Genomic DNA, 24,453 nt, shown 5'->3' on the forward strand with positions numbered 1-24,453 from the left:
TCTGTGTTAATTATTTCTTCAGTTACTGTTCCATTTATTTCATTCATTGGTAGTTATGGTATTTGGTACCACTTTATTTGACAATAGCGTCATAAGACTGTCTTAAGACTATCATAATTATGGAATTACACTACCATGAGTATTAACTCATTCACTCCCAGCCATTTTCACCGGCGCGAGGCCGTTCACTCCGTTTTACTGGATTTTGACTGATTTTGCAAAGCCCACAGAAAATACTGTTCTATTGCTATATAAAAAGGGATCACACCAAAAGAAAGATTAGACTCTCTTTTTTCAGCAGAAAAAAAAAAGTTAGTTCATATCTTTTTCCATTCTTTAGAAATCAGCATTAGAAAATAGCTTAGTTTGAGCAATTTTCCAATTTCTGATGAAAAAAGAGAAATTGAGCTTTTTGTAAAAGCATACATTTCAAACTTTGTCTTTAACACAGCTATTTTTTGCTTTTGTGACATCCCAAACATCTGAATAATGTTTTCCTTCTACAAAATAACATAAACAACAAGACCAATAGAGCTTTTGATAGCAAAGTAACAATTTATTTACACATAACTAAACGAATGAACTGAGAGATGACGCTGTTGTGGCTGACGCAGCTGTCTTGGCAGATGGGGTAAACTTTTCCCTCATCACCATACGGATCATCAAGATAGATTTTTTTTTTATCTTTCTTTTGTAGTGACCACTACCTCATAACAGAGTTCACCTAGGAAACTTGTGTGGGACATGTTGTTTCCCTGGAGGGGAACTAATTTAGCCGCGCCCATTTCCGGCTGAATCACGAGACAATAGAGAGTCACGACAGACACGAGCGGCCGAACACGGCAACGCGAACTCTACTGAACGAGTAAAACAGACTCAACAACATCATCTGTTATACTGGTGATCCCGATAATTCTGCTCGGTCGTCCAATGCCTGGCATCCCGGACGTCCTCCTGATTGTTCTGCTCGATCGCCCGCCGCCTGGCATCCTGGACGTCCTCCTGATCGTCGCACTTGGTCGTTAATCACCTGGCATCCCAGATATCCTCCCGATCGTCCAACTCAGACTTCCCACACCTTGCATCCTGGACGTCCTCCTGATCATCTGTTCGGTCATCTTCCACCAGCGCTCCGGCCTTGCAACCCGACCGTTCGTTCCGTTAAATCGGGTTACGCCTCCTCTTCTCACTTCCTTTCATGGTCCAATATGACTTCTTACCAAATGCGCTACTGCCCTCCAGTGGCCAGTTTTATTGCTTTAAAATGAGTTTTGAGCATTGTGCTTTGAAGCAAAGCTGCATCAGAACATAGAGATGTCTCTTGTGACAAAACAGAACGTATTTATACGTTTTTGGGAGCAAATGAGCTAATGAATGGTTAGGACTAGAGATGTCCCGATCGATCGGGTCCGATCACGTCATTTTCAAAGTATCGGAATTGGCAAAAAATATCGGACATGCCTTTTTTAAATATATATATATATATATATATATATATATATATATATATATATATATATATATATATATATATATATATATATATATATATATATATATATATATATATATTTTTTTTTTATTAAATTGTTTTCTAATTGTATTTAACGTTACAGACAAAATGTCTTACACTTATCCAGAGTCTTTAGTTTTGGTTTAAAGATTGGTTCATAATAACAACAAACATCCTCCCCTGCAAATTATTGTCGCACTCACAAAGTGTGGCACCGAAAAAAACGTTTTATTTAACATGTTTATTGTTTACATATTGTATGGCACAGTGCTGATAAGCTTTGTTTTGATCCAAAGCAGTGGAACAATGTCATGTTGGACAATAAAAAAAGATACTTGGAGCAATGGAATTGAGTTTTATTCATTTTTTTTTCTTAATGCATTGCCAAAATGTATATGATCGGGAAAAATTATCGGGAATGATTGGAATTGAATCGGGAGCAAAAAAAAAAGCAATCAGATCGGGAAATATCGGGATCGGCAGATACTCAAACTAAAACGATCGGGATCGGAAGCAAAAAAACATGATCGGAACAACCCTGGTTATGACATGTCATTTTGTGTTATCTGTCAAATGATCTCACTTTCTAATGGATGTAAAAGATCTGGACATAAATGGAGTTAGTGACATAATTTGCCAATTATGACAGTCTTATGGCATTGTTATGATGTCGCTGTGAAATAAAGTGTTACCTATTAGCCCAAATAAGTCAACCAGTAAGCCGCACTGCACTAGAAGCCACAGGATTCAAAATGAGAGAAAAAAGAAGCGGCCTATAGTCCAAAAATTACGTTACTTTGTTAACTGCTTGCACCTATTTAGATATTTGGAAGAGTAATTTTAGTCTTCCTCACCTCTCTGCAATGTCTTGGATCTGTTCTGGCGGAACTGGGACACCATTGATACTTCTGTCCTTATGGATCCTCTGGAAGACATTCTGGTGACCTTCGAGGCTCTTCAACACGTCCTGTAAAGACAATACACATGATCAAAACAACCTCTAGACTCAAGTCTGTTAGTGGTGGTCAACCTTGTGTCGTTCCAAGGCTTCACTGATTGTTGCTTCGTCGTTGGCTTGCTCTGCAGTTATATCGTGTCGCAGAGCTTCTTCAGTGTGATGCAGCCAGGCCCCCAACCCATCCAAAGGAGCAGGAAGGGATGTATCCAGCAGCAGATGCCAGTCCAGAAGCTAAAATACAACAGAACATTTAAAGTCCCCTGACAAACAAATGTCAAAATATTTTGAGGCTCCTCACTCTGTTGGAGACTCTTTCCCAAGCTTGTTTAACCAAAGCCTGATCAACTGTCAGCATTCCATCCTTCTGTGTGGACTTCAGCAGATCCTCCACTTGTTTTCTCCGGATCTCCAGCTGAACACGCAGACTCTTGAACAACTACATAATATACAGTACACAGTTGTTGAGAGTGACCTAGAAATGCCGCTAAATCATTTTGAAGTGTCGACCTCAAATTGCCCCAAATCAACACGAAGTGACCCGAAATTTAAAGGAGGTGTCTCAAAATCAACAGCGAGAGCCCTATTAATGCTAAAAAATCAATAGGAAATGACCTGTAAATTCCTGGAAATCAATAGGAAGTAGGGTTGTCCGATATTAAGCATTTTAAAATGATATTGAATAATATCGACATCGGTTTTGGGCCAATATTTATATGGTAGTGCCATCATGTCCACTTACTGCCTGCCTGTGTTTATGGTACTTTGACACCCCCTGCTGGTGCTTGGTTTTGAGAAGTTCCAGCACTTTCTGGTGACGTCATCATGTGTCGACGCAAGTTCATTGCGAATAGAGGGAGCTAAATGGACGAGCTAACTTCTGCAGCAAATGTACCAGAGCGGTTCTTGCCATTTCACCACATTGTTCCTGCCTTATACGAGCATTGTTTGTAAGTTATATTCTTGCTTTGTTTTATATTCATGAGCGTTGTGCAGTATATTGGAGATATGTACATTTCGTTTTGTTTGCGTTTGTGGTAAAAATGTGGTTACATTATTTCATTGCTTGCTAGCTGTACTACCAGTTGCTATTCAGACTGACATGTGATGTATACACTGCTTTATTTGTGACTATTTCATTGTATTGACACCATTTTTTGTTGTTTTTAGTTTTACTTTGATTTCAACAATAAATATAGTGGTGCAATATTGTCACCTTTCACAATTTCATTGAAGTTGATTTTATTTTTCACAGAAAGTTTATTTGGTTAACTTTGAAGTTGTTACATTTATCATTATTGAAGCATCCAGTGGGGGATTACAATACAATTAGCCATAATATGTTAAGTCCACAACCGCATATATCGTTATCAATTTGATATCAGTATTGGATTTTTGGAGTTGGACAATATCGGGATATTGGTTATGGGTTGAAAAGTCATTATCGGAAAACTAATAGGGCATAATCCAAAACCAATAGAAAGTTACCCAGGACCACCATAGTGACTTGAAAATGCCTACAAATAAAGAGGAAGTGCCCCCCCCCCACACACACACACACGAAAAAGTGACTCATATTGAATTGGAAGTGATCTCGAGTGCCTCAACAGGAGGTTATTTAAAATAAATAGGAGGTGACCTACAAATGCCCCAAAATTAACAAGTCATCCAAAATCAATGGGAATTGACCAAGAATTGCCCCCAAAACAACCAAAAGGTACAGTACTCCAAATCAACAGAAAGTGACCCAGAATTGTTATACACGATTGCAGTATACTGCCAAGTATGAAAACACTCATACACCAATTTTTCCAAAAACAACAAAAAGGACAACACTGGAAAGAAATATTTCTTTTTTTGGAGCACAATAAATTAAAAATTAAAAAAAAAAAAAAAAAAAAACAATAATGTGTCATGGAATCCACCATCAGTTGACAAGACAGCTCCCACAGACATTGCGCCCCACCTTCTCGTAGGGGGCCGACCCAGGCAGAACGTTGAGTTGGTTTTCAATGTGATAAACTTAAACACACGCTTCGTTCTAACACCATATTTAGGTGGAAATACGACAAATTTACAAAAATGTTCAACTTAAAAAGCTCTTTGTTTTGTGATGGCCGACATGTTGGATTGCACAATATCGAAACTTTTGCTTGAAATATTCACATAAAATGAACAATAACTGACCATTTTTTGCTTTTAACAAAGAATTTTCAACTTAAAAAGCTTTGTTTGTGACGGCCGCCAAGTTGGATTTTGTATTTCTACACAATAGCGGACTTCAACCGAAATACAGTAAGTTGTGATTGTACAGTGGGGCAAATAAGTATTTAGTCAACCACTAATTGCGCGAGTTCTCCCACTTGAAAATATTAAAGAGGCCTGTAATTGTCAACATGGGTAAACCTCAACCATGAGAGACAGAATGTGGGAAAAAAACAGAAAATCATATTGTTTGATTTTTAAAGAATTTATTTGCAAATCATGGTGGAAAATAAGTATTTGGTCAATACCAAAAGTTCATCTCAATACTTTGTCATGTACCCTTTGTTGGCAATAAAGGAGGCCAAATGTTTTCTGTAACTCTTCACAAGCTTTTCACACACTGTTACTGGTATTTTGACCCATTCCTCGATGCAGATTTCCTCTGGAGCAGTGATGTTTTGGGGCTGTCGTTGGACAACACGGACTTTCAACTACCTCCACAAATTTTCTATGGGGTTGAGATCTGGAGACTGGCTAGGCCACTCCAGGACCTTGAAATGCTTCTTAAGAAGCCACTCCTTTGTTGCCCTGGCTGTGCGTTTGGGATTATTGTCATGCTGAAAGACCCAGCCACGTCTCATCTTCAATGCCCTTGCTGATGGAAGGAGATTTTCACTCAAAATCTCTCAATACATGGCCCCATTCATTCTTTCCTTTACACAGATCAGTCGTCCTGGTCCCTTTGCAGAAAATCAGCCCCAGAGCATGATGTTTCCACCCCCATGCTTCACAGTGGGTATGGTGCAATTCAGTATTCTTTTTCCTCCAAACACGAGAACCTGTGTTTCTACCAAAAAGTTCTATTTTGGTTTCATCTGACCATAACACATTCTCCCAGTCCTCTTCTGGATCATCCAAATGCTCTCTAGACAACCCGAAGACGGGCCTGGATGTGTTCTTTCGTCAGCAGGGGGACACGTCTGACAGTGCAGGATGTGAGACCCTGGCGGTGCATTGTTTTACTGATAGTAGCCTTTGTTACTGTGGTCCCAGCTCTCTGTATGTCATTCACTAGTTCCCCCAGTGTGGTTCTGGGATTTTTGCTCACCGTTCTTGTTACCATTTTGACGCCCCGGGGTGAGGAGGGAGTTGAAAGTCCGTGTTGCCCAATGACAGCCCCAAAACATCACTGCTCTATGGGAGAGCTGCATGGAGAAATGGGCAAAAATACCAGTAACAGTGTGTGAAAAGCTTGTAAAGTTACAGAAAACGTTTGGCCTCTGTTTATTGCCAACAAAGGGTACATAACAAAGTATTGAGATGAACTTTTGGTATTGACCAAATACTTATTTTCCACCATGATTTGCAAATAAATTCTTTAAAAATCAAACAATGTGATTTTCTGTTTTTTTTTCCACATTCTGTCTCTCATGGTTGAGGTTTACCCAGGTTGACAATTACAGGCCTAATATTGTATATTATATATATATTTATTATATAATATAGGTCTAATATTTTCAAATGGGAGAACTTGCACAATTAGCGGTTGACGAAATACTTATTTGCCCCACTGTATATAGAAAAATGCAAATTTTGCTTTTGTTGAGTAAAATTAAGATGATTCTGCAAGCTTTCCTCAAGTATTGATGTGAAAATTGAGTGATTTACTAGCTGATGAAAACTTAAATTAAAAAAAAATAAAATACAGTGCTATTTTGAGCAAAAACTTATATATGTTAAATATTGCTATTGATCCTGAAAATATAGGTGATTATCTTTGCATTTGGTGATTTTTGTGCATCTAGCGTAAAATTTGAGAATTTTATAGCCATTTTAAGTTTTGTTATACTTGTATAAAAAAATGTGATTTTTTTTTTTTATTAGGGAACGACTTTTAATTTTTTTATCTCGCTGCTCATGGAGACTCATATATGCCCAAGGGAGGGGCCTGTTTGGTTTTAGGTCGCTAGCGGCTTTGGTTTTGAAAATATTTGAATTTTCAGTTTTTAAAAATAGGCCCCCTACGGATCGGCCCCGAGCCCTGTCAACTGATAGTGAAGTCTATGAATGTGTCATTAATGGTAACCAATTAGTTAATAAATGACATAGATAACTATCTATTGTACAGTGAATGGGGAAAGCCCATACTGCGGTGGAAACAGAACTTATCCGCAGGCTTTTCTATTAAGCCAGACAGACTGAAAATATGACGAGGCTGTCGTCTGATCCCTTCAGTGTAATACCACCGCAGATTAAGCTAATAAATGGAGTGTGTGTGTGGCCAGTGTGCCCACTCCAAACTACACAAACGCAGCATACACTCTAACCTGGTACTGCAGAGCGAGATTGCCCTCGGTCTCCTGGGCATGTAGCGTGTCTCTCTCCAGCTGGTCCAGCCACATTTTAAACTCCCTCAGGCTCTTGCGCTGCTCTCGCTACAGGAGGTCGACACAGGGGAGTGAAAGATGAGTGAGAATATGGATATGGAAATTGGAGGAAAAGGGAGGTATAAAAGGCAGACAAAGACAAGGGGGGTAGAAAGTAGTGGGGAAAAAAGAGCAAAGTTGATGGATTGACGAGAGGATGGAGGAGGAAAAGGGTGAAGAGGGTGAAAGTGGTGCTGTTAAAAAAGTGCAATGGTAATCCCGTGTCTGTATTGAGCAAAATGTCAAAACAGTCCCAGCTGCCAGAATCACTCTGCTTAAACAGGCTACTTTGTCTCAGTTCCCCTACCAATATTTCATTGGATTTGAAGTCGCCATGACGATAATACTCCGTCTTATCTCTTCTTCCTGTGGGAGGCCTCGTCGCAAACTCGAGTCTTAACGACAGCTTAATACGTGGATATAAATGAAGCTAATTCTAGAATTAACATCTTTATTTTCTCAATGATTGCTCACATCAAAACAATGAAAAAAAATGTGACACAAAAAGCTGAAGCAGTTTGCACAAGCTGACCATCAAATAATTTGTGCCAATGCCAGAGGCTTTCATTGTCATGCTAATGGAACCAAGAGGTAACATTTAACAAGAATAGTAATATGACATCCTGTCTCATATCACAGAAATCCCACAGGCTTTTTATGATATGACAACAGGTAAGATAGCATTTGATAAAAAGCTTAGTTGCGGGGGAGACAAATGATAACGTCAAGAGCCTCCTACCTCCAACATTTCCTCGATATCGCGAGGAGCGAGGAAACCGTGCTGCGGGACAGACGCCTGCACGACAAGCAATAAGACAAAGACAAGCAGTCACCACACGAGCGAAGCAAAGCGGCGAAGACGTGAATGACAACAGGCAACAAAAAGTCAGCGAGGACAGCAGTTCACACAAGACATGAGCAAGAGGACAATTGGAGGCAATAGAAAACATAATAAACGTGACGCAAAATGATTTTAATTTCAAAAGCAAATAGTTCCCATCTGTTGTGATGAAAATTTCTGTTCAAATTGCTCTAACAAACACTAAAGCGAAGCCACCCGGGAATGCGCCACGATGACATTTGGCGGGAAAGACAAAGCGTGCCAAAAGAAAACGAGATCAACGTGAAAGCTGCTTACCCATACCTGTCAAGTTGTACGGTTTCGGCGTAATTTGTGAGCACTAATTTTTAAATGTGTACGCCGTACGTTCAAAATCCGTACGTTTTCCGTGCATTACTTTTTTTTTTCTCTGTTCGGACTTTGTCACCGTTTCGGCAACGAGACAATGTGCGTTATAATGCGTTACTACGTTGGTTGAATGACGCGAGAAAAGTCAGAGACACTGAGAGAGAAGAGTGTTTGTTGTGACGCTGTAGCAAACGCGATGCTAGGCTAGGTGGCTCCAATATTTCCTGACTGTAGCCGACAGCCAACAATCTACGCGTAGATATCAAACGCTTATAGAACTACATGCAAAATGACAGACAGCAGCGTTAATAAACAGCCGCCATTTTGAAGCAGTAGACTTCTCAGAAAGGCTCTGTAAACGCGATGCTACTATGCTAGGTGGCTCCAATAATACCTGACTGTAGCCAATAGCCTACAAACTACGCCCACATGATGCTTCGGTAGATATCACATATATACAGAACTGGATGCAAATGACAGACACGGCGGCATTAGCAACACGTATAATAAAGAACTAGATGCATTAGTAAACAGCCGCCATCTTAAAGCAGTAGACTTCTCAGAAAGGCTCTGTTGTAGTGAACCTTCCTAGTGAACTTAAGTAACTTTTTATCTAAAATACTCCTAAATCGGCAAAATCTTGACTTGAATCTATTTTTAAATGATGAAACAGTTTTAAAACTTTAACATGTCGAAAGTAGACAGAAGGGGACTAATGCAAAAACGGTAGCAATTAAAATATATATATAAGGGCTGTCAAACAATAAAAATTTTTAATCGAGTTAATTACAGCTTGAAAATTAATTAATCGTAATTAATTGCAATTAATCGCACTTCAAACCATCTATAAAATATGCCATATTTTTCTGTAAATTATTGTTGGAATGGAAAGATAAGCCACAAGATGGATATATACATTCAACATTCAACATACATAAGGACTGTATTTGTTTATTATAACAATAAATCAACAAGATGGCATTAACATTATTAACATTCTGTTAAACCGATCCATGGATAGAAAGACTTGTAGTTCTTAAAAGAAAAATGTTAGAACAATTTGTAGAAATGTTATATTAAAACCCCTCTTAATGTTTTCATTTTAATTAAATTTGTAAAATTTTCAATCAAAAAATAAACTAGTAGACCGGCATTGTTGATGTCAATAATTACTTACACAATGCTCATGGGTGCTGAAGCCAATAAAATCAGTCACACCCAAGCGCCAACAGAGGGCGGCAAAACTCCATAAAACACAATTAACAAGTGAGCGTTTCACTGTACCGTCATTTAAATCTGTCTGAGCAGCATCTGCGTTAATTGCGTCAAATATTTTAACGTAATTAATTTTAAAAATTAATTAACGCCCGTTAACGCGATCATTTTGACAGCCCTAATATATATATATATATATATATATATATATATATATATATATATATATAAAATAAATTCATATTATTTAAAAAAATTGAGTTTTATTTTTGTGACATCTTGCACGCTATATAGAACGTTGTAAGATTAGTCATACATCACTATTTGTAAGATTGCCAACAGCCTTGGGTTCACAGGTATGCTTACCTCCCCTTCGTCTTCCGCCACTCGTCCTTCCGAGGCGCCGCGCTCTCGGTCGGGATGATGCTTCAGGAACTGAGCCACATAAGTCATGATGGATTTCTCGTCCGGCTTGTCCACGTCCACGTCTGACAGATGATATGGAGAGGATATGAAATCAACCTTCAGCACTTCGTAGCCAAATCGTCTTTGGACTATTTTCAACTGAATGCCGTGGCCTAATGGACCTTAATTACTCTGATGTCAGGCTCGATTTGTCAGCGTTTATTCTGCAGAGATGGCATGAGGGGGCACAGATGTTTGGCTGGCGTGACTGCTAGTGTCACTGATTCATAAAGGCAGGAAAATGACAACGTGACAGGTGAACAAATCAATTAGCTTTTAATCTAGGGATGGGCAGTTAAATGATTTTACAGATTAAGAGGGGTAATCAGTCCAATCCAAGAGTTGGGGGAGCTACTATTGGTGGAAGAAAATGCAACTTACCCTCAGGGTCAAGGAGTTGTGCAACGCCCAAGTGCGTTTCAGCTAACGAAAAAGCTTCTTGCAGATTTTGCCGGTTGGATCTCCTCCTTGAGCGCTCTATGTCAACTAAATTAGGCCGAAGGGCATGTATAATGCCGAGGAATGCTGAACCTGTCCGCCAGCTCGGACCAAAGTCTTTCACCTCGATTCCCAGACGCCTAGGAAAAAGACGAAGCAAATCAGTTCAACTGCTGATGTCAGAGGTGGTAAACATTTTGAATTTGAGTAACATTTGCTTTGAAAAAGGTAACATTTTTTTCTGAAATCAGTGGTCACCACTGACGTCACTAGACGTAAATATGCCTGTACAGTGGTAGCGCTAATTGGTTCTAGAAGTAGTTTCTTAGACAGAAAATTCTGTCAATTCATACGTTTTCCATATAAATGCACTAATCCGTTCCAAGCCCCCACAAAATTAAGACATAAATCCAGGGGTTAAAGTGGGCCAGAACAGTCAGGAACGCAGTTCCGGAATAAGTTTCAGGGCAGGAACGCAGTTCCGGTATATGATTCAGGGCCGGAATGCTGTACCGGTACACGGTGCTATGATTCCAAAAATATGACGGCAACTGTCAAAACGTTATGTAAAAAAAAAAAAAAAAAATGCTGAGCTGCCACATATGCATTTCATCTCCATGAAGAAAATAATCTACCAATATCAGATTTACATACACAAGTGTTAACAGCAAGCATAATAAAGTGCTTGTGTAGCGTAATCCGTTTCCACCAATATTTATTATTTATTTTATTTCACGGACGGCATGGAGGTTTCCCCAGTTGCTGCAGTTATCTGAGTCTGACGATGATGAGTCAATGTGTGAATACACGCAGCAAAGCAAAACGCCTGGACTCATTTATCCGTTCAATTGGCTGACATACTGACATGTGATCAGCAAAGATAGTTAGCTCTGATTGGTTCAAATGTGCATGTTTTCTGGAACAGCAAAGAAAATAGAAGGTTGTTGAATTGACGCGACAAAAAAAGGGCAATGCAACATAAAATGGATCAAATCTTTAAAAGCAAGGAAAGAGTTGAGGAGGCTTATTTATCATATTTAGTTTTATTTGCTCTGATGGGGAGGTTCAGAACATCTTGTCAATGTGCACTTTGGACTTGAATTTGTTCATTTATGTTAGGCTACTTACTAATTTCCTTATGATTTAGAAAAATCTATGTTTGCACCCTCTTCAAAATATATTCCATTTAACTCTGTATAATATTGGTCATTTGTTCTTATTTTTCTGAATGTATGTTACTTATATCTTAATTATTTAAAAAAAAGTCAATGTTTACATTAACTTCAATTTTAATATACATCCTATGTTCTTAAGTCGTTAAAATTGAGATTTTGCATTTAGTATGTGAGGAAATGAGGGAAAATAAAAATTAGGAGATGGAGGTTGTGATTATTGCTGTTTTGTTAACTTTTGTTTATTTTAGTTATTTATTTATTTATATAAAAAATACAATTTTGGATGAAAATCAGTTTTAGTTTTTAGTTTTATATGTGTTATAGAAATAACTGCTAAAACAGTTTTCTTTGCATTTCAGTAGTTTAAGAGGTTTGACCCCTCCTCCCCCCCCCCAAAAAAAAGAAAAAGAAAAAGAAAAAAAATTATAATAATCATAAAATTTCTGGCTCCGTGGCGACCTTTACGTCGGGGAGTTCTGGCAAGAAATTCTAGCCACTTTCACCCCTGGTGTAGGTTGATATAATTTGAATTCTGTTCAAACATTGCAATTTACATTTTCGAAACAAAACAAAAAATCCAAACACTTATTCTGGAAATTTTCAAAATGTTTCTTTAGTATACGTAGTTTTTGAAAACAAAGGTTTGAATCGAACGATGTATCACTTGAACCACTACACATGAAAGTTTTGATTTATTTTGCATTGATCATTTGCCTATCAATTAATTAGGTTCATATTTGTGAGAAATGTATCCCTGACCCCTGTTCACCCAATCTGTTAGGTCTTATTAATGTCACATCCCCAGCAAAAAGTATACATGTAGGTTATGCTGTTATATCGTCCCTACCAATGTAGGGATCAAACCTACGCCCTTGATTCATTCATATACTTGAAAGGTGTCATGTCATGATTATGACATTCTCATAACAGTGTGATGAGACACATTCAAAAACAGTGTTGCCAAACTACTTGACTGAAGTCCAGTTTTTGCAGACCACATACTTGGTGGCTGTCTGTTGGACCCATCTGAGGAGGGCCTTTCTAGCGGAACCCTGCACGGGCGGCTGGGGCTTCTTCTTGACCGGTGGGCTGGCGGTCTCAATGCTGTTAGTGGAGCCGTTCAGAGAGGACAAACTGCCCGACAGAGCCTGAACAGCCGGGAGACTGAAGGTGAGCTCCTCGATCTGTAGAGGACGAAGAAAAAAAAATCATTACAAATTGCGGTCAGTATGTTACAGTATTTCCTTAGTTGCTATTTTCTAATATCCTCACGGCTACATATTGTGCTTGTGCTGTGAAGAGAGTGACGTGATTCTCATGAAGCACTTGTTAATGCGTGCATGTGTGAAAACGCCTAAGGTAGCAACTACTCGCTTCCACTGTGGATGCACGAAAATTGATTTCCCCAGCTCAAGCCTCCTCTCCGTTCAGCTCGATTAGCATTTTTGCTGTCTCGTAAAAATATACAGGGCGCTTACGCCTATTAAAAAAAAAAAAAACATACTTATTTACTGTCTACAGCACATTTTTGGTGATCTGCCACATGGAATGAATGTGTAGAATATTATTACCTGGAAATAGAGGATGATGGTCCACACCAAGCCCAAGACGATGGACGGCCGACCATCAACAATATCGGTGGAGTTGATGTTCACCAGCTTGATCTGCCATAAAAAAAAAACACAATATTGGAATGCTTTCAGGCTACAATATATTGTACAACCATGGATAAAAGCCACTTATTAATGGCATAAACTCAAAAACAAAGACCAGGAGGTCAGTTGCTTGTTTTTTTGGCTGTGTACAAATGTGCCTTGGACTAATAAATGTTGAAAAACACAAGCATGCACATACAGTATGGTTGACCCCAATGTCGATCAAGTGCACAAAGAGCCAAAATAAAGAGAGTGGGTACTGACCGGTGATCCCCTGTAGGCAGACTAGAAGGCAGATAAAGAAATACAAACAGAAATGAGAGAGAATTTAGAGGCACTGGTTTGATGGAAGATGGACACCTTGTTGAGCGAGTGATGGCAGACCCCGCGTTATCATAAACCATTTCGGACCCCTGGGAGGCTGCCGTATGTTGTGATCTGTCCTGATATATTTTCAATATCCCCACACAGAGCAGATTATGGAGGCGCAGCAGAACAACAGGTGACCGTTTGGTAATAAGCGACACTTCAAGTGGGTTAACATAGAAGCTATAAAGTCGGGGGTCAGGCGAGGGCAATCTTGCGTGCTAGAAGGGGGTGGGGGGGTGTGGCAACCCTGATAAGAAAAGCACCAGTTCATCATGGAAAACACAGCGGGGTACTTGGGTTGCAGTGTGGCGAACATTCAACAACAGGCTGATAATTTGGTAAAAATTGCTACAAAATGAAGCCCTTTTAAACCTTAAAATTGAGGAAAAAAATTCTAACATCCATTTGCATTTTTTAACAATTCAAATAAACAGTTTTTTTAATGCAATAGTGCGAAATTATAATCAAATGAATACCGTAATCTTCGGACGATAGGGCGCGAAAATAAGTATTTGGTCACCTACAAACAAGCAAGATTTCTGGCTGTCAAAGAGGTCTAACTTCTTCTAACGAGGTCTAACGAAGCTCCACTCGTTACCTGTATTAATGGCACCTGTTTTAACTTATTATTGGTATAAAAGACACCTGTCCACAACCGCAGTCAGTCACACTCCAAACTACACTATGGCCAAGACCAAAGAGCTGTCGAAGGACACCAGAGACAAAATTGTAGACCTGCACCAGGCTGGGAAGACTGAATCTGCAATAGGTAAAACGCTAGATGTAAAGAAATCAACTGTGGGAGCAATTATTAGAAAATGGAAGACACACAAGACCACTGATAATCTCCCTCGATCTGGGGCTCCATGCAAGATCTCACCCCGTGGCGTCAAAATGATAACAAGAACGGTAAGTAAAAATCCCAGAACCACACGGGGGGACCTAGTGAATGACCTACAGAGAGCTGGGACCACAGTAACAAAGGCTACTATCAGTAACACAATGCGCCGCCCGGGACTCAAATCCTGCACTGCCAGACGTGTCCCCCTGCTGAAGAAAGTACACGTCCAGGCCCGTCTGCGGTTTTCTAGAGAGCATTTGGATGATCCAGAAGAGGACAGGGAGAATGTGTTATGGTCAGATGAAACCATAATAGAACTTTTTGGTAGAAACACAGGTTCTCAGGTTTGGAGGAGAAAGAATACTGAATTGCATCTGAGGAACACCATACCCACTGTGAAGCATGTGGGTGGAAACATCATGCTTTGGGGCTGTTTTTCTGCAAAGGGACCAGGACGAATGATCTGTGTAAAGTAAAGAATGAATGGGGCCGTGTATCGAGAGATTTAGAGTGAAAATCTCCTTCCATCAGCAAGGGCATTGAAGATGAGACGTGGCTGGGTCTTTCAGCATGACAATGATCCCAAACACAAAGCCAGGGCAACAAAGGAGTGGCTTCGTAAGAAGCATTTCAAGGTCCTGGAGTCTCCAGATCTCAACCCCATAGAAAATCTGTGGAGGGAGTTGAAAGTCCGTGTTGCCCAACGACAGCCCAAAACGTCACTGCTCGAGAGGAGATCTGCATGGAGGAATGGGGCAACATATCAGCAACAGTGTGTGAAAAGCTTGTGAAGAGTGACAGAAAACGTTTGGCCTCCATTATTGCCAACAAAGGGTACATAACAAAGTATTGAGATGAACTTTTGGTATTGACAAAATACTTATTTTCCACCATGATTTGCAAATAAATTCTTTAAAAATCAAACAATGTGATGTTCTGTTTTTTCCCCCCACATTCTGTCTCTCATGGTTGAGGTTTACCCATGTTGACAATTACAGGCCTCTCTAATATTTTCAAGTGGGAGAACTTGCACAATTAGTGATTGACTAAATACTTATTTGCCCCACTGTACGTAGCATTTCCCCTGCTAAGACCGAATGTAAATACAGTCTAGACATACATTGGATTTACACGCCGTGAGTGTTTACATTTAATTTGAAACTTCGGATTTACGCACGGACATACAGACACACATAAAAAGAAGCCTGCCGACGTCTCATCTCCAGCTTGCAGATTACTGGCATAGGATTTATGGTTTAACCCTGTCACACTTGAGGAAGAGGGGAAATCAATGTCCTCCCAGACGCGTGCTCGTGGCTTTATTGGGACAAGACGAGAGAGTTTGAGGGGGGGAATGCCTTAAATGTGTGTGACTAATCTGACTGAAGGGGCAGTTGATTTAAGCGGTTTGTAATTATTAGTCAATTTAATTGTGCCCAGGATGCCGGCAAGTGGATTGAAGTGTCAGAGCGAGAAGAAAACTGTTGAGGATATGTTTTTTGCTTTTTTTTTTCTACTCAAAGCAAGATGAATCACATGTGAGCAGCAGACACAGCATGAACACCAAGTCTGAATGTATCGACTGATATTTCAGCGGGTGAAGATATGAAGAAAAAGGGTGGAAGAAGTTAAAGGTCGAGATTATTTTCCATATTTTCACCCATGAGACACCAGCAGCAAAAACAAGAACCCCAAAGATAAAAAAGAGCCTCTCTCCTACCTTCCTACCCTGGAGGAAGTTGAGAGCGGTGCCGATGTTGGCGACCCAGTGGATCCTCTTCAGCTTCCTGCCCTGCTCACATGGCTACAGGGAAGAGAAAAACAACAATAGGGGTAAAATACACAATAAGGTAAGGGAAAACGTCAAAAGAGTGGCTGAAACAGTGCTATTGAAGACAAGGAATTTTGGGAGTTTTGGCAAAACATCCTAATGAAAAGAGAAAATAGAAACGCTTCATAGATCCAATCAGTTCCAGTCCAATCAGTGACTTGCACACATAAGCAGGCTGATCAATAAAACATGGATCACATGGACCTGAGGCAATATTGACATAAATAAGTACCAAAACCTATTTGTCTTTGTCTTAACGTGTGTGTGTTTGCCAAACACTTATCTGTCCTTGCGAATCTGCCTTTTTCCATTCAAACATCCTAATAAGCGCCGATCAATGCGAATTTCCATGTGGAAGCGGAGAATGTGCCGTGTTCACATGCACTTCATTAGCTTCTGAAAGATTAAGCAACTAAACGATGTATGAGGTTTACCAATTTTTGTCCAGAGAGAACCTCTAGAAGGGCGAGCAGCTTCACGCCGTCCTTGATGTCTTCAAACAGATCGGTCACAACCAGAGGCGGAACATGCTGTCAAGACAAAGAAGTACAAAGAGTTAACAAATACAATGTAGAAGGAAAAAAACACTATTTTCCAGACTATAAGTCGCTTTTTTTAATCGTTTGACTGGGCCTGGGACTTATACAGTATGTTGATACTTTGACTGCAAGCGTGCCCTCTAGTTCGAGTCATAGCAGTTGTTTAAAAGTGATAATGAAGATAAAGACTGGAATGGATTTGGTAGTGATTTGGAGTGAAATCGAAAGTTTGTTTAGTTTATCCTAGGGGTGTCAAACGATTAAAATTTTTAATCGAGTTAATTACAGCTTAAAAATTAATTAATCGTAATTAATCGCAATTCAAACCATCTATAAAATAAGCCATATTTTTCTGTAAATTATTGTTGTAATCGAAAGATAAGACACAAGACGGATATATACATTCAACATACTGTACATTAGTACTGTATTTGTTTATTATAAAAATAAATCAATAAGATGGCATTACCATTATTAACATTTGGTTAAAGTGATCCATGGATAGAAAGACTTGTAGTTCTTAAAAGATAAATGTTAGTACAAGTTATAGAAATTTTATATTAAAACCCCTCTTAATGTTTTCGTTTTAATAAAATTAAAAGTAATTTTTTTAAAATTCAAAATCAAAAAATAAACTAGTAGCCCGCCATTGTTGATGCCAATAATTACTTACACAATACTCATGGGTGCTGAAGCCTATAAAATCAGTCGCACCCAAGCGCCAGCAGAGGGCAACAGAACTCCGAAAAACACAACAAGTACACATTTCACTGTACTGTCATTTTAATCGGAGCGAGCATGTGCGTTAATTGCGTCAAATATTTTAACGTGATTAATTTAAAAAATTAATTACCAGCCGTTAACGCGATAATTTTGACAGCCCTAGTTTAACCTTATCTGAATAACTGTTAATATGTAAATCGACACCTACAGTATTTAGCACTTTGTTCTCCGTTTTATAACTACTACAATTAATGTTTGTGCTTGGTCTCTGATTCAATAAAATGACCTTCCCAAAATGCGACTCATACTCCGGTGTAACTTATATATGTTTTTTTTCCCTCTTCATTGCACATTTTTTGACTGCTGTGACATACATATACTGTAGTCCGAAAAATACAGTATGTATTACATTTACTTTAAAGCAGGCGTCGGCAACCCAAAATGTTGAAAGAGCCATATTAGAGCAAAGGAAAAAAAACCTAATATGTCTGGAGCCGCAAAAAAAAAAAAGCCTTCTATCAGCCTTATACTGAATGCAACACTTGTTGCTGTATGTATCTTTATCAGCTATATGAGCCTACGATCAAAATTACTAAATTGGCTACAAATACAGTCCCTGACAAAAGTCTTGTCGCTTATCCATTTTGTACAAACAATTGTTTATCATTTAATGAAGACATAAAGGTCCAATTTTCTAGAAAGTAGTGTGAATATTGACCAAAAAATGTGCTTCAAATACAAAAATATGCTACATGACATAAGCGAATTAAGTAGTGGTGCTGTGAGATCCAAATTTAATATTTTGTATGATTTCAATGAGCTTCTTCTTCTTCTTTATTTAAAGATCCCCATTAGTTTCTACAAAAGTAGAGACTATTCTTCCTGGGGTCCATTCACAGTAATTTTACAATATATACAAAACAATTAATAGCATAAAGCAGGTTTACATATCTACAGTGTGGAAAAAATAAAATAAAACAACTACATATATTTACAATGGCTGAATAAGCATCACTTCCTTACAAATTATAGATTTTTTAAGACTTGTTTTAAAAGAAATGTGATTGCTTGTTGTAAGCATTTCAGGAGGCAGTAAATTCCAGCATGAAACAGCTCGATAAATTAATGTTCTTTTAAGTGCATTTGTTTTTGGCAGTGGCAAAATAAACGTGGCACTCGAAGCACGTCTCGTGTTAAACCCATGTCTGTTACAGGTGGTCTGAACAGGCTAAAAGGTTTGTGTGAGATCCAGATTTTGTACTACATTTTGTACTATATGTCAATCTGTCCTTGACTTTCATCCATGACAGTCTTTGATGCATTGCATTAATATTTGTACGAAAAGGACAGTTTAGAGCTAATCTAGCTTCGGCAAGGATTCATACAATTTATTGATGAAGTCATCAGGAACATCAAAGAAAGCAGTCTTGCATGCCTCCCAGAGTTCATCAACATTCTTGGGTTTCGTCTTCCATGCTTCCTCTTTCATCCTGTTCCAGTCACCAGGAGTATCCTAAACTTCTTTGCCTTGAGGAACTTTGAGGTAGAAATTGAAGTATGCGATGGAGCACCATCCTGCTGCAGAATTTGATGATTTTGCCACTACCAAACGCCACTGTTTTCTGAGTGAATCTCAGATCCATGCAGTCTCCAGTAGGTCTCCTGCAATATTTGCGGCAACTGTGGTGTAATTCAATGGAAGATTCATCTGAAAAATCCACCTTTTGCCACAAAACAGTGAAGTTTGGTGGTGGCTAAATCATGGTCTGGGGTTACATCCAGTATGGGGGTGTGCGAGAGATCTGCAGGGTGGAAGGCAACATAAAAAGTCTGAAATACCAACAAATCTTAGCTGCCTCTTACATTCCTAACCATAAAAAGGGACAAATTCTGCAGCAGGATGGTGCTCCATCGCATACTTCAATCTCTACCGCAAAGTTCCTCAAGGCAACGAAGATCAAGATCCTCCAGGACTGGCCAGCCCAGTCACTGGACATGAACAGGATGAAAGAGGAAGCATGGAAGACGAAACCCAAGAATGTTGATGAACTCTGGGAGGTATGCAAAGACTGCTTTCTTTGTTGTTCCTGATAACTTGTATGAATCCTTGCCGAACCGCATGGATGCAGTCCTACAAGCCCATGGAAGTCATACAGAATATTAAATTTGGATCTCACAGCACCACTACTTAATTTGCTTATGTTATGTAACATAATTTTGTATTTGAAGTACATTTTTTGTACAATTTTCACACTACTTTCTGTAGGCGATAAAACTTTTGTCTTGCCAAAATTTGACCTTTATGTCTTCATTAAATGATAAATCTATTTTCAGTGAAACAAATATATTTTTGTACATTCAACATCATTTGGGAGGGTCTTGGCTTCAAGTTCTGAAACCAATTGAATAATTAAAAGTCAGGTCATTAGCAATTGTTTCTACAAAATGGATAAGCGACAAGACTTTTGTCAGGGACTGCATAGTGCTGCAACGATTATTCAATTAACTTGAGTAATTTGATTTAAAAAAAAGCTTCGAATCAAGTTTTGATGCTTCGAGGATTCTTTTAATTAGAGTGGCGCTGTAAAGGATTGTTTAGAAAGTGTTTGCATTTAATTTTATTGATTTGTGTGAATATGATGCCCTCTAGCGGCAACAGTCAATATAACAAAACTCATCTAACATGGCTTCATCCAGCTGCTCCCTGTTAAGACCAACATAAGGTTGTAAGTTTTTGTTTGAGCTAATATGATTGTTTATGCATTCGTAATTTAGTTCAGAAATAAATTAGCATTTTATAGCATTTAAGCTAGCAGACTTTTGCTAGCAAGCCAATTGTTCTTTTGTTGTAATTCGATCCATATTAATTTTTTTAGACCATTTGTGGCTAAGGTATTTTAATTTATTGTTAAATGAAAGTTCAACCCTGCATAGTTTTAAAAAACACTAGGAAATTATTAATTTGTATTTGCATGTAATACTCTTTTGAAAGAGCAATCTTAGCAAGCCATTGTTTTGCACCTCACACCGCATTATTTTTTTAAATGTTTCCAATCCCATTACTCAAACTAAAGAATTCATAGATTAATCGATTACTTAAATAATCGATAGTTGCAGCTCTATACAAATACATAAGGAGCCCCCATGATTAAATGTTTATCTTATCTGCAGTGCATCCTACAGAGAATGACACACCACATGACTACTCTGTTGTAGGATGCCGCCTCAAGTTTAACTTCATTTCTATATTAATTGATTAGAATGTTTGTGTCATGTGTAAAACAAAAAATATATTTCTCTCACCCATCTTTTTCCATTTTCAAACATTTTTGAAAAAGCTCCAAGGAGCCACTAGGGCAGCATAAAGAGCTGCATGCGGCTCTAGAGCCGTGGGTTGCTGACCCCTGCTTCAAAGCAACACTAGGGAGCTTTCAGTTTTGGTCGATTTCAGCAGCACAGGTGGACAAAACAGGTCGTGTTTTGCCTTAAGGAAGACTGCATTTCCCATAAGGACCAGCGCACAGTGTTGTAAAATCCTGATCTCTCGGTCGCTTGCAGTTGGATTGAACGTCATTTCTGTATCCAGTGTGAAGGATGAACAGTGATGAGGTAATGAATCCAGTTTTTGTTTGAACTGAATATTCGTGCATGTGGGGATTCACAGTACCAGTAGCAACTCTAAAAGAGTCACTTGTGAACCCTAGTTGACCCCGCGTCCCTTTTTTCTTCTCTACTTTTACTCTGTGGAAACCAATTTTTGTATTTTTTTACAATATAATTTTAATCCTAGCTTTTAAACTTCCGTATAATTTTGTGCTCCCAAACCCAATTTCAGCTCCTCGAGGCTTTTAGGGGGTACATGAAAACTCTGAACAGAAGCTTTTTTAAGGCTAACATCCTTCCTGAGTGGTAAAATGTCTAAATACTACATTAGAAGACATTAATTTCAACAGGAAATCCGAATGTACTCGCGCCCCCAAAAGCATTTTTTTCCCTTCCCCAATGTGGCGTTTGAGTGTGATAAGTGGAGTCAGTGAGGGGCTCAGCGGGCTCTGAGTGGGGTCTTCAAATCCTAAAATATGCTGATGATGTCAAACCGGATCCCCTTCTCATTGACTCCCTTGCTAACCTCTCAGACTGGGGAGGGGAAAAAATCCACATATCTCTGTTTCTCGCCGACGCCACATCAAGGATTTCTCTTAAAGTACAGTCACATGCTGGGGGAGCGCTTTAGACCAGCCAGCCATTCACAGTGAGATTAGCCGAGGGAAAGAAGAGAGGAAAAAGTGCGCACATGGAATTGCACTGTACGTGTGTGTGTAGTCATCAAGTGGATGTGCAATAGGGGGATAATTGAGCAGAAAAGAGTGGCAGCGAGACAGATGAGAGAGGACAGAGTGAAAAAATGAACACTCCAAACCTCACACGTGTTGAAAAATTAATTAGACCAAAACATTTAAGGCTTTTCTTCTAATGTCATTTCACGGCTTTGGTTATTAAAATACACACAAAAAAGCATCTGCGACTCCTCCAGAAAGTAGAAAAGGGTTAAATCAGCCTCGTGGGCTAATTGAAGTTAAATTTACCTTTTTGTGCTTGATGATCCTGAGGCTAATGAGGGTATTTGGGGATAATTACAAAAATAAGATAGTAATATCCATTTCCAATGCTGAGCCACATGAGCTATGAAGAAGAAGGAAAAAAAATAAATCAAGGTTCTTTAATGAGCTAATTACACATGAGTGTCTGGTGCCATAATTGATTGTGTGCGGAGGGGCTTGGGATGTGAACGCATCTTGACAATGGCTTCTTGTTGGATTCCCCTGAAACACTCCACTCAGAGCAGTGGTTTTCAAACTTTTTTTTTTTTTTTTTTTGCACTGCCCCCCTTTTGGATATGAAATTGTTTTCAGCGCTCACCCCAACACCAGAGGTGGGTAGAGTTGCGAAAAATGTTTACTCAAGTAAGAGTAGCGTTACTTCAAAATAGTACTGCAACGATTAACCGATTAACTCAAGTATTTCAATTGGAAAAAAGATTCGAATTAAATTTTGCTGCATCAAGAATTCGTTTAATTAAAGTGGCGTTGTAATGGTTTGTTTTGAAAGTGTTTGCAGAGTTTTATAGATTTGGGTGGATACACTGCCCTCTAGTGGCAACAGTGAATATGACATCTAATTTCACATGGCTGAATGTAGCTGCTCCCTGTTAAGACCAACATAAGCTAAGTTTTTATTTGAGCTAATGTTTTTTTTAAGGCATTCGTAATTTAGTTTATCGATATACCGTATTGGTCCGAATAGAAGACGTTTTTTTTTTTTTTTTTTAATTTGACGTTATACCCATTCATGACACTAGATGGCGCCAGATATCATTGAAGCGATGTTCTGTCATGACAGATCTCAGCTACTCCCAAGTTTAACCAGTTTGCATTATTTAGTTGCAATGTTTTTCCTTTTTCAGATTTGTTTCAAGACTACAGTTACAGTTAGACTTCACTTTGATGGTTAATGCAGTTATTGCAATTTTGTTGTTTTATCACAATAGATTGGTTTATTTACATTTTAAAAAACCAGAAGCCATTCATTTAAGAATGTGATTGTACTTTAGTTTACATATTTAAATGTTCAGATATTAAGATTTGAATGAGGCAAAATAACATGCTTTTTCTCTCAAATATATTGTTATAATCATTTGTTTAGGATGTACTGTAATTATTTTCTGTATAAAAATTATTTGGCGTTCAAAAAGTCTTTTTTCAAACTTGAGTCTTGAAAAAGAGGGGGTCGTCTTATAATCAGGGCTGTCTTATATTCGGGCCAATACGATATTTAGCTGTTTTATAGAGGAATTTGTGATTGAACCATTTGTTAAGAGTATTGTAAAAATATGTTAGCTTTTTATAGCATTTAAGCTGGCGGACTATTGCAATGTAAGTTAGCCAATTGTTCGTCTGTTTTACTTTGATCCTCATTTATTTTATTTTTTTTAATACCGTTTGAGGCTCAGCTCAGGTATTTATATTTTTTATGTTCCTTATCCGATTACTCAATCATTCGAACTAACCAGTTCATTGATTAATCGACGACTAAAATAATCGATAGCTGCAGCCCTACTTCAAAATAATATTACTTAAGTATAAGTTGTCATTAAAAAAAAATACTCAAGTACAAGTAAAAAAGTATTCAGTGAAAAGAGTACTCAAGTAATGAGTTACTGCCTACAGTGTTTGATATTTTTTCTTAAACGGTGTATTTTTTTTCTCATATACGCTAGATTGCCATATTAGGCTAAATAAAAATACACAAAAATCATCAAATTCCAAAAAGAAAAATCTACAGGAATGAAGCATCACCTATCCAAAGAGCATGGATGCCCTCTAGTGCAGAAAAAATATTTCCTACTACAAAATTCAAACGATCGTATCTCTAGTTTTTCTATGGTCTATCGGTGCCAAATAAAAACCGGAAGGGAGGTTGAAGTCTGCTCGTTCAGGTAATGTTGACTACCGTATTTTCCCGAATAAAACACGCACTTTTTTTCCTCAAAATCAACTTGTAAAATCATGGTGTGCATTATAAATGGGTACATGGATGGAGTCAGAAATATATATATATATATAAACCGATTTTTTTTTTTTTATTGACACGGCCACGCTGTGTTGAAGAAACGTATGCAGCGATCTGTTGCCGACCATTCAGGTACGTGACGTCACCGTTTTGTTTCACTCTGATCGGCCGAATGATTTCGTCTGTGTTAAATTCTGCTTTTTTCACTTTTCATAAAGCACAGAATTTAGTTTTTTGAACTAATTTGAGTCAACGTTTATTGCAGCTCCGCAACTCGGACCATAACAAACGTAACAACACAGACTTCCTGTGTGTGTCCGTCAACTACTGTATATCTGTCCCTC

The 24,453-nt window shown here is 38.5% G+C and overlaps 1 protein-coding gene across 9 annotated transcripts in view; it reads right to left on the minus strand.

Annotated features, from left to right (window-relative positions):
• Nucleotides 1–24,453, minus strand: part of syne1a (spectrin repeat containing, nuclear envelope 1a) — a 273,050-nt gene that overhangs the window by 234,501 nt on the left and 14,096 nt on the right. For 5 of the 9 annotated variants that reach the window (XM_057822039.1, XM_057822043.1, XM_057822038.1 and 2 more), the window contains exons 3-14: nucleotides 16,712–16,807; nucleotides 16,167–16,250; nucleotides 13,501–13,521; nucleotides 13,153–13,245; nucleotides 12,584–12,765; nucleotides 10,350–10,546; nucleotides 9,870–9,991; nucleotides 7,839–7,895; nucleotides 7,001–7,108; nucleotides 2,770–2,907; nucleotides 2,544–2,702; nucleotides 2,368–2,480 (exon numbers count right to left, since the gene is read on the minus strand). In XM_057822039.1, the coding sequence (XP_057678022.1) occupies nucleotides 2,368–2,480; nucleotides 2,544–2,702; nucleotides 2,770–2,907; nucleotides 7,001–7,108; nucleotides 7,839–7,895; nucleotides 9,870–9,991; nucleotides 10,350–10,546; nucleotides 12,584–12,765; nucleotides 13,153–13,245; nucleotides 13,501–13,521; nucleotides 16,167–16,250; nucleotides 16,712–16,807 (1,370 nt within the window). Of the gene's footprint in view, nucleotides 1–2,367; nucleotides 2,481–2,543; nucleotides 2,703–2,769; nucleotides 2,908–7,000; nucleotides 7,109–7,838; nucleotides 7,896–9,869; nucleotides 9,992–10,090; nucleotides 10,141–10,349; nucleotides 10,547–12,583; nucleotides 12,766–13,152; nucleotides 13,246–13,500; nucleotides 13,522–16,166; nucleotides 16,251–16,711; nucleotides 16,808–24,453 lie in introns of those variants that run through there. The other 4 variants (XM_057822046.1, XM_057822045.1, XM_057822040.1 and 1 more) reach the window with 3 other exon arrangements.

The sequence above is a fragment of the Corythoichthys intestinalis genome, chromosome 19 (assembly GCF_030265065.1).
Source record: "Corythoichthys intestinalis isolate RoL2023-P3 chromosome 19, ASM3026506v1, whole genome shotgun sequence".
In the NCBI taxonomy this organism is placed as follows: domain Eukaryota; kingdom Metazoa; phylum Chordata; class Actinopteri; order Syngnathiformes; family Syngnathidae; genus Corythoichthys; species Corythoichthys intestinalis.